Raw genomic sequence first — 13,710 nt, 5'->3', positions numbered from 1 at the left:
TATTATTATTATTATTATTATCATTATTATTATCATTACTATTATTACTATTATCATTGTTATTATTATTATTATTATTATTATTATTATTATTATTATTATTATTATTATTATTAATATTATTATTATTATTATTATTATTATTATTATTATTATTATTATTGTTATTGTTAAAGTCGGATAGAAAAAATTAATATTGTTAGCCATGTCAAAAGTCTGACAGAAAAATTCATCATTCTCAGCCCAAAGATATATTCACAATACTTGTTCAAGAAAGGTTTATATGATAAAAATAACCACAAAACAGATGTAACTTAATCATTTAATAATTCCATTGATATCCGTTAATTTTCATTTTCATATATACGTCAAAATGAACCATGTCCACCTATATCTAGTATCTGACGTCAGATACCCCCAATACAAGAACTACTTGAGATATTCCATTTACATATCAGCTAAGAGTAGAACTGCAATAACTCATTGCAACTTTATTAAAATCAAAAATTATCAAATGACGACCGACAAGATATTGATTTTCTTTCATATTTTATCTCATCTTTTCAAAATTAACCTAATTCTCATTTTTACATATGGGACTTCTAAAAACAACACTAGTACCTAGCAGACATGGAACAAGGTCATTTATTACACTTTATAAGAGTTATGATTGGAGATAATTGGTCATTTCTCAATTATTTATCATCAAAGATTACATTCCATTTCCATAGCAAAACTGGTTGGAAGTTAGGTTATGGATAGAGCAATGTTTGAACTTTATCTTCTGCGTCAACACTAAACATTTTTTATTCTTTATAGTTGTTTGTGATTTTTTTTTCTTTTTTGATCAAGTAAACATAAAAAAAATGAATAAACATTTAGCTTTCAAAAAGGTTGTTAAAAGTTATGAAAGGTAAATCTCCAGTTTAATTAACAAATTTACAAGGGACAACAAAAAATACAGCACAACACCTGACAGTAACACCACAGCTTTGTTACATATGAAGGATTTTAGTTTCCATGAGTACACAACCCATCATATAGCAAATAACAATAAACATCAATGGAAGACCCTTGCAAACACCGAACCAGACAGTATGTAAAAATAAAGGTTACAATAAAATGTGTATGTTTGTACAATAACACAACAAATCAAGTGTTGAACTAAGGAACATTTCTGTGTACAGATTGTGATATGTCTTGTTTAATGTCGCTATTGATTAGTTTATAAACCATCAAGGAATTTTCTTTTTTTTACTTTTATAGTTATACAATATTCATTTCCTTCATTATGATCTGTTAATTTGGACTAAGAAGGAAAAAAAATTGGCACTGTGTAGTACATAAAAATATCTTTAAAAATAATATTAAAAAATAAAACCATATGCATGACTATTAATTCCCTGATCATTTACAAGTCAATATTGAGGACTCTTTATTTCAAGGTTATAAATGCTTGATATGAAGACAGGTTGATAGAAATACTTCACTTTCTTAATTTCCTTTAACATATAATATTGTGGTGTGTATAATTGTATACTGTTAAGAGCCTCACTGATATTGAACCTGAACATTTTTGTGCTTTGTAAATGATGAAAGTGTAACCCCCATATAGCCAGAAAAACTCATATTCAAATAGGATAGTGTAATAGTAATTTATGATTTTCTATTTTACAAATAGTTTAAAGTAACAGTCTTAAATTTTTCAAAATGATTACAATTTTGAGTTACTTCTTTGCTATAATATAGAAAATATATTGCAACCTTGAGAAGTATTCCCCAAGATCTTACTAATAAAAATATCATTATATATGCATTTCTTTCAAAGTACTGTGTCATTAGCAAATTCGGCAACAATGCAGATGAAATAAAATCAACTTTTATTTCCTTTCTTTCCCTGGAACATTGCTTCAAAAAAACATAAAGTAAAGACACAAAAATAATACGTATACATTTTTGTAATTTTCTTCCTGTTATACCAAGAGTATGGACTAAATAAACCTAAGCATATATACAACATACTTATTCTTACTACAAAAAATTGTATTTCATGCAAATTGGTATAATCCCAGTATATTTGGAATATATCCTGTTTAGCTGTTCTACATTATGCAGCCAACAAATATACATGAATTCTACTTAATACGATGCCCATGATTGCAATAAGGGAATGCCCTGCAACTGACACATAACTTGTCTAAACATACCACTGACAGGCAAGGCAGGAACACAAAAGGAACAAATCAAAACAAAAAGTTAACACATGTTATAATGACATTAAAAAAAAAAAATACTATGGAATAAATATAAAAAGCATCTGGTAAATATATATATATTTTTAACTATTTTCTTAGCAATTATGAGACTGTACTCTCTCTAAAGCTCCTGAAAGCCAAAGATCTTGCTTACTTGTGCCACTGATTTGCAATCTAGAGTAAAGTGCAAAGGTGCAATTTGATATTTTTCATCCACTTCATAATTATTTCTAATTATCAATCTATCTGGAGTGATTATCTTAACTTCAATTATATATAAGAGATAATTTCTTTCCAATAGTACAGTAAAATCTTACCATGAAAAGGTAGCAAAAATCCATGTCAAAAAGGCATTTAATCATTTGACAATGTTGCCATAAATCTTATCAAAAACATACAATTATTATCATCACTGGCAGTGTTACTAATTTCACAGAATACTGCTGCGGTTTCAACATTTTATTTTGCTCAGAAATTCATTTTATGAATTACTTTTACAATTAATAATAAGGTAAAAAAAATGATAGATGGACCAATAGACAAAAAGATACTGACAGAATGATACAGAAACATAGACATAGATGGATACACTTATCAGAAAGTGCAATATAAAAAAGCCATATAATAATGGCTGATAAAATTTCCATTTCTCATCACCCAAATTTTGGATCCTTTTTATTACAGTACTCCTAATGTAGGATCAATATTAAATATTCCTAGTGCATTTACATTGGTAATTCTAAATACAATTACAAAGTCCCCAACTTCACGTCACAAAATCCATTCAATAATATATGTTGACCAGTGTGCACCACAAGAAATTTTGTGTTCATCTTGTTATGTATATCAAGATAGAGCTGAAACTCGGGAGCACTGAGTGAACTTAGACTGTGAGTGGCACTTTCCGCAACCTTTTCCTTTATTTGTAGCATGACATTCAAGTCTGCAGATTATTTCTTGTATGAATGTCTTCAACTTTTTGTCCTCTGCAAGACTATCATCTTCAATTTGCCCTAGCTTAGTGCATCCATACCACATAGATTAACTTTTATATCAATCATTAGGGAACATTATATAATCATTTTATACCAAATCCATTTGGTAGATCTTCACACTCAATATAATACCAAATTAGTAATGTCTATCTACTAAAAGTATATTCATCATTTCAATAATATACATCTAAGAGAAAGACATAATTTTCAACACCATTGTCATATCAGTTTACGTAATTTTATAACTCATTGTAAATATCAGCTTAAATACAGATACTGAAAAAACATGTCAGTATTTTTAGTTCAAAATAAGCTGCCCTGACCTATACCAGCCACAATATGCCAAGCATTTAATGAATACCTCCTATACAAATGTACTTAATATTTGTGTAATCATCAATACCATGCCTGGAACCCTCTCTTCCAATTCCTGACTGTTTCACACCTCCAAATGCACCTTCTGTAGCAGAGATTAGGCCCTCATTAATGCCAATCATACCTGTTTCCAATCTCCTAGCCACTCGCCATACCTGTGGGAAGGCCCATGTAAATTAATAGGCTTTGATAAAAATATATCCATGTATGACCTATTTCTACAAGTTTTTATGTCTCTAATATTTACTATCTGCAAATGAGATTCAGCTTATATTTTACTTTTCTTTTTCAAGATAATTAAATATAACATAAAAGATTCAAACAATTATCTCCAACAGACTTTTATAAGTACTTGTATACATTTAAATGTCTATTCTCTGGAACAAATTACCTGTGAAACATCTTGGCTGTAGAAATAAGCAGCCAAACCACGGTCAGAGTTATTGGCAATCTGCAAAGCCTCTTCTTCAGTCTCAAATCTGTAAAATGTAAAAGAACATTACTGAGGATTTTCTAAATGAATCTCCTATGGTAGTTATGCATACCAATGTATCATTTTCAGCACATAAAATTACTTTTTACAAAATACAGATACCACCCATCAAAATACAACCAAACTTTTAATGAAATTACCATAATTCTATTACAAATAAAAGATGACTGCCTCATCTAATAAGCTTTTTTGGTGTAATGCATTTCCTTTCAATATTTCAACATGCCAGAGCATTTTACCATTCAAGCATAACATTTCTGAAAATGGATTAATAAAAAGACAATCCTCACTTCCTAACAGCCACAACTGGGCCAAAGATTTCCTCCTTGAAGCAAGGCATATCCTCTGTGACCTCAGTCAGGATGGTTGGCTCGTAGAACAGACCCCCCAGTTTGTGAGGGTTCCCTCCAGTCACCAAGTGAGCTCCAGCAGCAACTGAGTCCTTGACAATGGCACTGACCTGAGAGTGAGAGGATGCCATTGAAGCTTATTCTACAACACTGTAGCTACTTTGTCCTACAAAGTGCTTTAAACAGGCTTATCTCCTAGTAAAGGAATGAATGCTTAAATGCAGTTCTAGGGTACTACAACTACTCTATACTAGTTAGAGGATGTAAAAATAGTTCCATGTTCTACAAAAAGATGGCACTAGAGAGTATTACAGAGCACTGTAACTACTTGTATATCTTAATAAAAGGATGGCACTGAAAACAGTTTGATTTTCTAGTGAAAGCAAGGTGCTGAAAATGGTTTGGCAGCACTACAACTACTCTGTCCTAGTACAAGGATGGTGCTGAAAATAACAGTATGTTCTTGTTAAAGGATGGTGCTGAAAACTGTTTTGTGGCACAGCATTTACTTTGTTCTAGTCAAAGGATGGTGTAGGAAATGCTTTTACGGCATTGCACCTTACTTCTAGTAACAGGTGATGCACGCACATGGCATTGTAATCACTTAGTTTAAGTGATGGAGCTATTACATGGCTTTGCAATCCCTTACTTTAAGTGATATTATATGGGAATTATAAAAATGGTAAGAATTTCTCCACACAATCAATTGCATTCATGGCATTTATTCTAGCAACATTCAAGTGAAAGTGTTGCATGAAATAAATAGTAGCTAAAACTAATGTTTAATACTGAAATTATTTTAATATTTCTTTTCCTATGTTCTTTCTGTGATGATTACTTTTACTTATAATTAACAGCACTGATGGATTTTACACACTATGTGAAACTTTATATAATAGTCTCCAGATGCAAAATTTGCAACCAAAATAATGCCAAATCATAAAGGCAACTTTATAAAGTTGAAACACAAGTCATTACTCCTAAAATCAATCTTTTACAGAAGTCTGAAAAGGAAAGAGAAAAATGGCTAACATGTAGAAAAACTCAATGAAAGTGGAAATGCCACAATACTGAGTATACCAAGAGAGTTGGTGTTGAGAGAGAATCTCACAGCACCAATTCTCCCATGACTGTGAAAGAGGAAAAACTAACCTTATTCAGCTGACTTTGGTTAATGATAGGTCCCTGATTAACTCCCTTGTCAAATCCATCCCCTACAACCAGTTGCTTGCTCACAGCCTCCTTAAGCTGCTCCAGGAACTGATCATAGACTCCAGACTGAACCAAGATCCTGTTTGCACTGATGCAAGCCTGTAAAGAGTAAAATAGTTTCTGAACTGTATGTTTGGGCCAGGGATGCACAGTATATGGAAACTAATTCAAAATGTTCTGGACCATGGTGACAGACTCTGCATCAAGAAAAGACACAGCAATATCACAGTCCACAAGGTAACTTCTAAGACAATATTATCAATGGATCACTCAAAATATCCCAAAACAATTTTCCTTTGCCAAATGTAAGTTAAAATAACGGTAATACTGTCTAAAGCATGTAAGATTCAAGGGATGTATCTTTAGATCATAATAGACAAGATAAATAAGTGTGAAGTATCCTACAAAGATAAACATTTGATCAAGAAACAGATGGAGACAGAAAATTAATGCATAATATAGTTATTACATCCATATCTAATAAGTAGTATCCAGTATTCCATATCCTGACTGTTAATATGACTGTTAATATCACAGGTATAATAATAATGTAACTGCAATGCCCAGGAGTAAAACTGAAATAACTTGGAAATTGGAAATAACGTGGAAATTTTAGACAAACAAAAAGTTATGATGTAAAATTAACATCAGTCATCATTGTTTATCAATAAATAATTTCCCCCAACTCCCTTGCTCATTGCAGTGGTGGGGGGCTTAGGAGAAGGAGACTAAGGTCCAACGTAGGGGATCACCCCTACCTTGGACCTCAGCCCTTGCCTCAACTAATTTTGCATGGTCTTTTTTTCTCCTGCTTTCCTTTTCCATGTCTTCATCTCCTTCTTCTGTCCAGAGCTTTGCTGAAAAGATGAAAGACTGGAATTTTTTCAGTCCTGAACGGCCTTCATACTCTGTCTGCTCTTCCCTCTGTACCATTTTCACTAACATACCACCTACAGCACTCTACAACCTTAGACATCTCATACACTTTGTCCTAATCATTAACTCATTTTACTCTTTTTGCCACAATACTTTATCATAATGCTATATGACCTTTGATGTCTGACAAATTATTTTGTTTTAACTATATCCATTCTGGGAATCTATAAACTTCGCCTTATGAACCAAAGAAACTTCCTTACCCAGGGGATTCATCCTCAAGCTTCACCCTAGGAATATACTGTTAATGACCTTAGATGTTAATGTAGCAGAAATTTTTCAATATATAAAATAGTAAATAACTTTTATCTTACTTTTGGCATTTTATAATTACATGCGTATGAATTATATTCTTAGCCTGTTAGATCTGGGTGCCTCGCAGCATGTGTGTGGACTAAAATCCATGCATTAGGCTTCCTTGAGTGATGAACCTCATGAGTGTGTGGCCTAGCTTATATGAACTCCTTGCCTCCCCTTAACTTATGCAGTATCATGATGATAATACTAATTTCATTGGTCAGAATTCATATAATCTCTCTAGGTAGTTTACACTCCTTGTAATAACATTGCAATAAAAGTAGCAATAAGTAGCATTGTGTTATTTGTGATATTTTTCATATTTTAGTATTATCCAAGTTTCAGTAACCCATCCCACACCACCAGGGATATGTTCCTGCTCCCTCAAGAAAGCCCTCTCCTTGGCATGGTTAACAGGTGGAAAACTTTAGACAGTGAAAATCCAAAGGGGCTCACAAATGAGCCCCTTTGTGTGGTCCCACAGAGTCAAACTCACTCTAAGTGCTTTGTGCACTCATGTGACATCCCATCACTTGACACTCTGCAACAATTTCCCATGACAAGACATTTTTTGCATAACTAATCCATTCCAAATTACTTAACAATTTCTTACTCACCTCCCCCTTCAAATTCAGAGCATCTCCCAACTAATTTCTAAGCAATCAAAAGAATTCAAACTATTTTTGATTCACATCATCATCATCATGGGGGCTGACGCCGACGGGGGCGCATAGCCGCATCCACCCTTCGCTTCCACCTACGAGGATCCCTCATGGCTAGACGCCAGGCAGGGACTCGGCCCATCTCTAGTTCTTCACGGCAGGTTTGGTCGATCTGCCCAAGCCATGACTTCCTCGGTCGTCCCACAGGCCTCCTCCACCCAGGGTTGTCTCGAATAGAGACGACCTGATGGGCAGGATCATCCTGAGGAAAGCGAGCCAGGTGGCCGTATAGCCTGAGTTGGCGATCACGGATTGTGCAGATAACAGGGCTTGTGCCAGTCTCACGGTGCAACCGTTGGTTGGACACATGGTCCCGCCAACAGTACCCCATGATCTGGCGCAAGGACCTATTGCAAAAGGCTTCAAGACGAGCCTCCAAGGCACAGGACAATGTCCAGGTTTCGCTACCGTATAGCAAAACTGGCATTATCAGGGCCTTGAAAACCCGAAGCTTGGTCCTTCTGCACAGGTACCGACATCTCCAAATACTCTTGTTGAGAGAGTTCATGACCCCTGCTGCCAGGCCAATCCGTCTGCTGACTTCATGGTCTGACAGCCCAGAGTTATGAACTACACTACCAAGGTATGTAAAGCTCTCTGTGACTTCAATGTCCTCGCCGCAAGCACGTACCGACTGAACAGGTTCTCCTATCAAGTCCCCAAATTCCTGGACCTTGGTCTTGGTCCAGGAGACCTCTAGACCCAGGGGCTTTGCTTCATTGCTAAATGCATCGAGAGCCGCTACTAGGGTTTCCAAAGACTCAGATAGAATTTGATTCACAGACAGTCTATAATCCATCTTTTGATAGACCTGCATTCTAGACACTCCAAATCTATTCCACACTTCTAAAGTGAAATTATACTTTGTATTACATACTTTGTATCACGTGCACTCTGCATTTCCCCTTTTTCACTGTACTTGCCTGTCCTGCATTCCTGAACTTTGCAACCATTAGTCCTTCAACAGCTGATTTCAAATTAGCCCCATTGAAGACAATGAAAGGGGCATTTCCTCCTAACTCCAGTCCAATCCTCTTGATGCCCGTTGAACAGAGCTTGTACAATAACTGCCCTACTACAGTTGATCCTGAAATGGAAATCAGAATGAATAATAAATCTCAAAAAATAGCTTATTGTCATACAAATATTTAAAACTACAGTTTTAGATGCTGATATGCGTGTGACACAAAGCACATCCCTAGTGTATCTTCTGGCTTGTATAAACTCAATAATGACATAATTTTTTCAGTGCACACTACATGCTCTTAGGCAATTGAGTTCAGTAATTATTCAAAATGTGATAGAATTTCAATGGGGGTAACGTAGAGGTAAAATTAACACTTTTGAAACTACAAATGCCTCTAATCTTCCTAAAAATAATGCATAAAATACAGCTCAACCCACAATTGTCAATGAAAAGAGACAAGATTCTGTTTTAAAAATGAATTATCCATCACAAATATTAAATGAAAGCTTTATATTCTCACCTGTGAAGGACATGCCTGCTACTTTTGGGCTTGTGCATAGAATCTCCCCTACAGCTGGTGTGTTTGGCCTTGATGCTGTCACCACATTTACAACACCTGAAAGATTGCATTATTAACTAAACAACATCTGGGGAAAATATTCCTTTTATCAATATCATTCAAGGGAAAATATTCCTTTTATCATCATCATTAACGGGAAAATATTCCTTTTATCATCATCATTAACGGGAAAATACTCCTTTTTATCTTTATTTCTTACTTCATGTCATTTCATTACATATCTGCTTTCATCAATTTGGGAAGACATATTTTCCAATGATGATGATACATTTTAAATAAAATTTTCACTTTTCACTTTTTGTTTTATAATATCAATTCTCGCAAAATCTTAAAGTTGAATGGATGTTTACAAGATTTTAATGAAAGAGAAAAACAAGAATAACAGCAGCAGACATTCCTGAACAATTCTCTCTCCACATTATAGAATTCACACAAAATAGATGTCCACTATAGAGAATCCATTAAAAAAAAAACATTCACTGAGCAAATTAATGCTTTCAAAGCACACAACAGACCTGGAGGAATCCCAGCCTTTTCAGCAAGGTCCACAGCTGCAAGTGCTGAGAATGGGGTGTCTTCTGCCGGTTTAATGACACACGTGCATCCTGCAGCCAGGGCAGCTCCTGCTTTGCGTGTAATCATGGCATTCGGGAAGTTCCACTACAATACAGAAACAAAATTATTCAAATTATTTTCTCTCTCCCTCTCTCCCTCTCTCCTTCTCTCCTTCTCTCCTTCTCTCCTTCTCTCCTTCTCTCCTTCTCTCCTTCTCTCCTTCTCTCCTTCTCTCCTTCTCTCCTTCTCTCCTTCTCTCCTTCTCTCCTTCTCTCCTTCTCTCCTTCTCTCCTTCTCTCCTTCTCTCCTTCTCTCCTTCTCTCCTTCTCTCCCTCTCTCCCTCTCTCCCTCTCTCCCTCTCTCCCTCTCTCCCTCTCTCCCTCTCTCCCTCTCTCCCTCTCTCCCTCTCTCCCTCTCTCGCACGCACGCACACACACACACACACACACACACACACACACACACACACACACTCACTCACTCACTCACTCACTCACTCACTCACTCACTCACTCACTCACTCACTCACTCACTCACTCACTCACTCACTCACTCACTCACTCACTCACTCACTCACTCACTCACTCACTCACACACACACACACACACTCACTCATTCACTCACTCACTCACACACTCACTCACTCACACACTCACTCACTCACTCACTCACACACTCACTCACTCACACACTCACTCACTCACACACTCACTCACTCACACACTCACTCACTCACACACTCACTCACTCACTCACTCACACACTCACTCACTCACACACTCACTCACTCACACACTCACTCACTCACACACTCACTCACACACTCACTCACACATTCACTCACACATTCACTCACACATTCACACACTCATTCACACACTCATTCACACACTCACTCACACACTCACTCACTCGCTCCTTCACATGCATGCATGTATGCTATCTTTTTGTATATTGCAACCTTGAAAGTTTTGAGATAACACACTAGACAAATCATCTTACAATTTTATGACCTCATCTGGAAGATTACACCTACCTTATCATCTTACTCTCTCGTCTGATCAATTTTTAACAAATTTTGAGAACCATTCTAAATCAAAACTTATCTAATGGAATTTACCGTACTAAAATCAATGTTCACTCTACAAGCTGAAAAGTTCACAAAGCAAGGTTAACTGCTGCATGTGTGTGTCTGTGTCTGCACTGAGTTCGTCTGTATGAATGTTTTAATGTGAATTCTTATTTTACCTGATTTCCCAGGTATCAGATGAGAAACCTTTTAAGTACATCATTATCAGAAAAGAAATCAAGACAGACCTTCAATATTTCTCTATCTCTCAATGAAATGCCAACTAATTAATATATACTACAAAGATCCTTCTATTCCAGTGAATTTCATCACAGAAGTAACAGATACCTTACAAACCACCTATACAAAACAAATTTACCAGAGTTTGCAAATATTGATATCTCAACTCTAGTGCATTTGCATACATTTACTTATACTGATTATGCTTAAATACTGAAAGTGAATAAACATAATGAACTTTACTAAAAACTAATCACACTTTCTGAAACTTACAGTGACCAACCATACTTAACCAGGGTGGCAAGAATGCATACCATGTATTTTGTTTTGTTTTGTTTTTGTTTTTGTTTTATTGTCTTTAATCATAGATGGCTATACAAGTGCTTTACCACCAAGAAGTCAATTACTAGTTCTGCATATCTCATTTTACTCATTTCCTGGATTTTTGGAAAGATCCTTATTTTCATATTTTATTCTTATTAGTATTGTTAATAACATAATAGTAATCATAAGGTCAATAATAATAATAATAATATCAATGGCAACATAAAAAAAGTTTTCCAAAAATCTTTAAGGAAAGAGGATACCTGGTGAGGTCACTTAGGCCTACTACTTAGCTCCTACAGTACATGTAAGGCTCCTAATACAGTAGTAGTAGTAGTACAGAAGTAAAAATTAAAAATCAAAATACTCAGATTCAATGACTTTATAATTAACAGTGACAAACATACAGATGAAAGCAAGATAAGCTGAAGTGTCCCTCAGTTCTTATAAGCTTTTCTGAAGATGCACTAACATTTAGAGGATAAAAATGAACAGATCTTACATACATGCATGTGATTGTCCAGCAGCAATGATTCAATGTTATTTACTGATACTAAATAAATTTCTTGGAACTGGACATGCTTAGTGATGCATAGCGATATTGATTATTCTGAAACTCTACATCCTTGCAAAATTTGCTGTCACTATCTTCTGCCCAGTCTCATGAACAAACAACTGGCAACTCTCTTGAGAAAACTGGTGTAAAGCAATGAAAGATATTGTATATGAATTTAAAAAATACCCGACATATATAAACATAGCCATTAAGCATTAGCTGATATTCTAAAGTCATGGCAAAGCATAGTATCCCAAAGTCTAGTGTGAACTCCTAGTGTATTCTTTCCTGAAATTGGGTGCACTATAGCTAATCTAATATTAACACTATGTATACCTAATGAAAGTGAGCATATTTACTAAAACTGGATATACTCACTGGTGTAATCATGGACACAACACCAATAGGTTCACGGAGGAAAATCATCTCCTTGCTGGGTGCTGGACTCTGAACTACCTCACCCTGAAAATGAACAAATTCCAAAGTGATAAGGAAATGAGAATTAAAAATAATGTGGGAAAAAGCATAAATGAAAAATTCAAGATTGAAATGCATAGATTCAATACATTTATAATAAACAAAAAAGAAAAGCATGAGGATAAAAGCAAGATAAGCTTAAGTGTCCTTCAGTTTTTTTGAACTACTGAAGATCCACTAAAACCTAGTGACTATCAAAACAAAAAGAAAAGAAGAAGCTTACATGTATGCGTCTAGCCTCTTCTGCAAACCACTCGAGGAATGAGCTTCCATAAGTGATTTCACCACGGGACTCGACGAGAGGCTTTCCTGCTTCTGCTGTCATTAGGATTGCCAAGTCCTCCTTATGCTCTTCCATCAGACTGTACCATTTACGTAGAAGAATGGCACGTTCCTAGAGAAATTTATAAATCAAGTTCATGACTGTATTACACACACCGTCAAACACTCACACTCACCTTACTCATCCATTTCAACTTTTTTGTTATTTACTTGATCTAACTTGTTTTGCATGTACCACATATCTAAATTAATTACATGGATACACCTACAAAGAATAACCTAACTAAAGCATTAGTTGTTGGATATTTATATGTGAACAGGCTTAGGTAAGCTTTTAAAGAAATAAAAAACAATGATAGAAAAACCTCAGAGCTACCTTGGCCGTGGTTCTCCTCCAAGTCTGGAAGGCATCATAGGCAGCATCAATGGCCATTTGCGCATCATGTTCATCCATGTCTGGGACACTTGCAATCACCTGTAATTTTGTTGATGTTAATACTTATGAAAAGTTCATAAACAAAGTACCAAAAAGATATGTTAAGGAAATTAAAATGCAAAAAGTAAATATATTGGCAAATAATAATTTTTCTTTCATACAACAGGCTATATAATCAATTAACTAGTTAATAATCTAATCAATCAGTCAAACCATACGGAAATTAGACTCCTTACTTTGCCATTGCTCGGATTTGTAACTTCAAAAGTCTTCCCACTGGCAGCTGAGACCCACTGGCCTCCAATGTAACCCTTTTGGTGTAGGAAGGAAGCATAGCGCAGTCCATGGCCTTTGAGCATTTCCGACATGTTCTACAAAGAAGATATTACATGATAAAACATATAACATTACTAACAAACTTTATTACCTACTCAACAAACCCAACAGTACACGATAAAAATTAAAATACCTAACAGATAAAATATAATATACATATAACTTAATGAAATATATAACACATTACAATATAAAATGATATAATACACATACATTATGAATAGATTATACATAAATTCTATACATGTTAAA

General features: G+C 35.1%; 1 protein-coding gene across 1 annotated transcript; it reads right to left on the bottom strand.

Moving 5' to 3' along the window:
* Positions 1-911: 911 nt before the first annotated feature.
* LOC113804638 (succinate-semialdehyde dehydrogenase, mitochondrial) lies at positions 912-13,493 on the bottom strand (the record flags this gene model as incomplete). The annotated part of the gene is given in 11 exon segments (XM_070119498.1): positions 912-3,780; positions 4,017-4,104; positions 4,409-4,578; positions 5,621-5,779; positions 8,559-8,722; positions 9,123-9,218; positions 9,698-9,842; positions 12,306-12,389; positions 12,628-12,798; positions 13,063-13,161; positions 13,359-13,493. Coding segments are annotated over 11 exon segments (1,491 nt in total), but the record flags the coding sequence as incomplete, so codon positions are not given.
* Between the last annotated feature and the right edge of the window lie 217 nt (positions 13,494-13,710).

This window comes from Penaeus vannamei, unplaced genomic scaffold (assembly GCF_042767895.1).
Source record: "Penaeus vannamei isolate JL-2024 unplaced genomic scaffold, ASM4276789v1 unanchor280, whole genome shotgun sequence".
Taxonomy (NCBI): domain Eukaryota; kingdom Metazoa; phylum Arthropoda; class Malacostraca; order Decapoda; family Penaeidae; genus Penaeus; species Penaeus vannamei.
This window is presented reverse-complemented; position numbering and strand designations above follow the sequence as displayed.